The following is a 4,232-nucleotide window of genomic DNA, read 5'->3' as shown; positions in this document are numbered from 1 at the left end:
GGAGTGGAGTAGGACACAGAAGGAGAACAAGACAAAATAGAGGAGAGTTCGAGTGAAAGAAAGGAAGGAAAAGAGACAGGAGAGAGATTACAGGACATTACTAGTGAGGAAAACATAAACAAAAGGACAACAAAAGTGTAATATAGGTAATAAAAAACTATAAGTTTATAGAATAAGAAATTATAAATAATTTAGCTCGGGTTAGATAGGGAATTAGGAAGGATTTTATAAATTTATAACCTGTTACTACAATATACGAATTTCAAACTCAATTAAAACAATACTATTTTAGTTTTTTTAACAAAAGCAAAGAAACAAAATTAATTACATATTAAACATTTTCTTCACAATNTTTCTTGTAGATGTCTTGAGAAAGGAAATAAACATTTCCGAAAGCTTGACAACAACACAGAGTGTTCTTATTACATTAGCCCTTAGCACTATTGACTGCAATCCCAAATATATATATATTATAAAAAAGGAACCGATGGAAAAGTGGTGGAAAATTGTATATTCCTGACAGTGGTAGTAACTTATTTTTATGTGTAATTTCGTACAATTATGGTATGTTTTGATTGCGATAGAGAACGGTTCTAATTAGTTGACCATTCCATTCATAAGAACATGTAAGCCAAGGCATACTAACAATATAGTTGGGTAACTATTCAGAACTGTTCTTGGACTGTCCGCTGAGAGAACCAAAACAGGCCTTACGGAGCAGATCATTTTAATTAATTTGAAATTAATTATAATAATGTTATTATAAAACAGCTAGTGGTGTATAGTAAAAAACAAAACTGGATAAACCAGAATTCGAAAATAAACTATTAGGTAGATATGTTGAATTTTAGGAATAAAAAACTAATGGAAAATGTAAGTAACTGATTTTTTATAATTGGGGCATAGAATTCAATTTTCTTTAGTATTTATTCTGCACTGTACAAGACCAAAGGTGAATAAATAAGAAAAATTATAATAAAAATCCTAGTACTTTGGTTCATGGCCATTTCATCAGCAATTAGAAGAAATCAGCTGTTAGAAAAAACGATGGTAGCTTAATTATAATTTCAGGTCCATATTAACGAAAAGTGGTTATTCAGTTGAAATTCAAGACGAGATCTGTATAACAGCTTAGTTCTTGTATATTGCTACTTCAGTATGCTTGTGGTTTACAATAGCAATCTGTTTCTGATAATTTTGTTCAGAATTTCTTTCGGTGAGATCTTGTACAAAGGTATGTTAATTTTTTTAAACTATTCATTTCAAACGAAATCTCTGTAATTAATGTAAATTATTATAGACAGGATATCCTCACTCGAAAACCTTCATCAATTGTTTTGCCCACTTGAAGATAATATAACTATAACACCGAGACAATCGCTTTATGTCAATAGTTCGAAGAGAAAACCAGGAGAAATAAGCAAACGAAGTAAGTATATGCATGTATACAGAGTGAATCTTAAAAATATATACAGGGTGTCCCACCAGGAATCGCCACTATCGATATCTCGGAAAGTACTGATCCGATAAATCTCAAAATTTGACAACCCAGCAAAGGCAGTAGGGCCTACACAGCTAAAATTTAGAACTTTATGGCGCTTCCGGTTATATAAGGAAGCCGGCATTAACTTCCTTATTTTAAACAAAATACCCTATTGTTAGAAATAAAACATTTTTAAAGTTTTATTCCCGTGAGTGCTCAATATTCAAACAAATTCCGATCTATTTTTTTCAGGATATGCATACAAATACATCTGACATGCTCTTTCACAGTTGCGGTAACAGATTTAATAAATTCCGGTAATATTACACTGATCTTCAGTTTCAACCCTTGCCAAAACAAAAATATTTTTGAACATTTACTGAAATTTTTTAAAGAAAAATATTCAGTTGGCCTTTTGGTTGTTCATATGCATTTTTAAGAATTAATTTGTCATAATAAAATTAAAATTGTAATAATGTTTTAATTTTGACGCAACAACTTATTGAGTTATGTATGACCAAGTGATGGTAATAGTTAATAANAAACTATTACCAGCACGCATTAAAATAAAAATTTATTAGAGTTTTATTCCCGTGTACATAGTTATTTCTAGGCTTCTTGAGTGCTCAAAATTCAAACAAATTTCGATATATTTTTTTCAGGATATTCATACAAATACATCTGACATGCTCTGTCACAGTTGCGGTTACAGATATAATATATTCCGATAATATTACGCTGATCTTCATTTTCAACCTTTGCCAAACCGAAAATGTTTTTGAACATTTACTGAAATTTTTTAACGATTGGCGTTTTGGTTGTTCATATGCATTTTTAAGAATTGATTTGTCATAATAAAATTAAAATTGTAATAATGTTTTAATTTTGACGCAACAACTTATTGAGTTATGTATGATCAAGTGATGGTAATAGTTAATAATAATAATAAATGTTTTATTGTAACGCGTGGTGGTAACAGTTTAAATAACTAGATGGATTTCACAGGGCCTAACGACACTTACAGTATATGATAAATCAATAAACAAAAAATCTAAATAAAAAATTTAGATAAATTTGGAACGAATATACTGAAGATGAATTTTTCTGGACAAAATGTGTGAATCTGGTTCGGGCTGAGACAGTACAGTATTGGGGGTCATGAAAGCTTGTAAAAAATGTAATAAAATATCCAGGGTCGCATTTAAAAAAATCAAGTTGATGATGGTCTTGGAGAGACGAAACGTTACATTAAAAATTGATTACGCCGTTCGATAGAGGGCAAAAAGTGACCATTAGAAAGTGTTCTTCTTTGTTCAATATCACCTCAAACAAGGCTGAAATGAAACAAAAACGGATTTCCAAAATTTCGTTTTTTTTTCAAATATTTCGAACTAATCATGTTAGCATTGAGTTTTTAGAGGCATAATTTTGGTCCCCTGATTACGCAACTTTGCCTCCATTTAAGCTACTTCGTACCTCTTACTGTTTCCGAGATTCCTGTAATGAGAAGCGAATTTGTAACAGTCTGTATATGTAAATTTTAAACTATTGAAATTGTTAATTTAAAAAGTTTAAGTTATTAATTTCTATTTTAAGAGTAAAATTAATAGGCAAATTCTTTAAACTAATGTTCAGGTTTCAATTTAATTACCATTCTACAAATTAATATAGCATCAACATATCTCTACCAATATTTTATTTTTGTGAATATTAATATTCGAGAAAACGATCAATTTTAAATAATTAATAAAAAATATCCGATAGCAAAAATGTAATTTTTTTACTTATTATTAAAAAGTTTGTTTTATTTTATTTATTGCAGTTTTTTACCCTGATGTTGGCATAACAACTGAAACTGTAGGAAAAAAATTAATGCTCATAATTTTAATTATATAGCATATATTTTAATCAGATCAGTTAATTGTATGTAGATATACACTTGAGATTTTCCCTATGAAGTTAAACATAATATAAAACTGTCGTATACAACAACGAAACAAACAAATTCTATCTATTTCTGATGTCGATATTCTTTATTTTTTCTCAATTATAGAATGTATTAACTACCTTATGTGCTCTTCATATGGAACTTTCAAAGGAGCTAGAAATTATCCAGGAATTGGTATGCATCCGGGATATCATTCGTATATCAGCGGTGGAATCAGTTCATCTGAAAGCGAGTTTCCACACATGGTAAAAACAAATGTTATAAATGTACCGGGTGATTTTCTATGTCCACCCACCTTGTTTATTTGGGGCAGCAAAATTTTGTAAAAAATGTGAGCTCGTTGGATTTTTTTCTGTACTATTTACAAACATATTAATATACTTACATGGTAGATCAAAAAGTATACTTTTTTTTTAACGGGACACCCTATATCTGAATTAATTTAGGTATTGATTATTCGTTTAATTCTGGGGTGAAAATAAGTCGATTTAACCTAATATACCTATGTCCCAAGTCGCATAATAAAAAAGATACAGGGTGTCAAAGTGAAAAATAATAAATAGTTTTTCCTTAATAATTTCTACAATTTGAGTCAGAAACGTTTCAAATTTTCAACAGAGAGATCTTTTAATGATGGGAAAAATAATATAATAATGATTTTTGAGTGTCGAGTACGAGGCGCCCTCTGCAGGCAACGTTATACATTGAATATGTAGTAACTTTTTTGACAACCCCCGCATACAGCTTTTAGTAACAAAATATGAAATATTGGACTTTTTTAAACAAAAAAGGTATACTTAT

General features: G+C 29.6%; 1 protein-coding gene across 1 annotated transcript in view; it reads left to right on the top strand.

The window, feature by feature from the left end:
* The first annotated feature begins 10 nt into the window (after nt 1-10).
* The window catches only part of LOC108904132 (serine protease snake-like), a 10,988-nt gene continuing 6,766 nt past the window's right edge, over nt 11-4,232 (top strand). Inside the window, exons 1-4 of the mRNA XM_023456797.1 lie at nt 11-146; nt 1,072-1,234; nt 1,301-1,429; nt 3,537-3,676. Coding sequence (XP_023312565.1) covers nt 1,159-1,234; nt 1,301-1,429; nt 3,537-3,676 — 345 coding nt within the window. The 5' untranslated portion in view covers nt 11-146; nt 1,072-1,158. The remainder of the gene's footprint in view (nt 147-1,071; nt 1,235-1,300; nt 1,430-3,536; nt 3,677-4,232) is intronic.

This window comes from Anoplophora glabripennis, unplaced genomic scaffold (assembly GCF_000390285.2).
Source record: "Anoplophora glabripennis isolate ALB-LARVAE unplaced genomic scaffold, Agla_2.0 scaffold2748, whole genome shotgun sequence".
In the NCBI taxonomy this organism is placed as follows: Eukaryota; Metazoa; Arthropoda; class Insecta; order Coleoptera; family Cerambycidae; genus Anoplophora; species Anoplophora glabripennis.
This window is presented reverse-complemented; position numbering and strand designations above follow the sequence as displayed.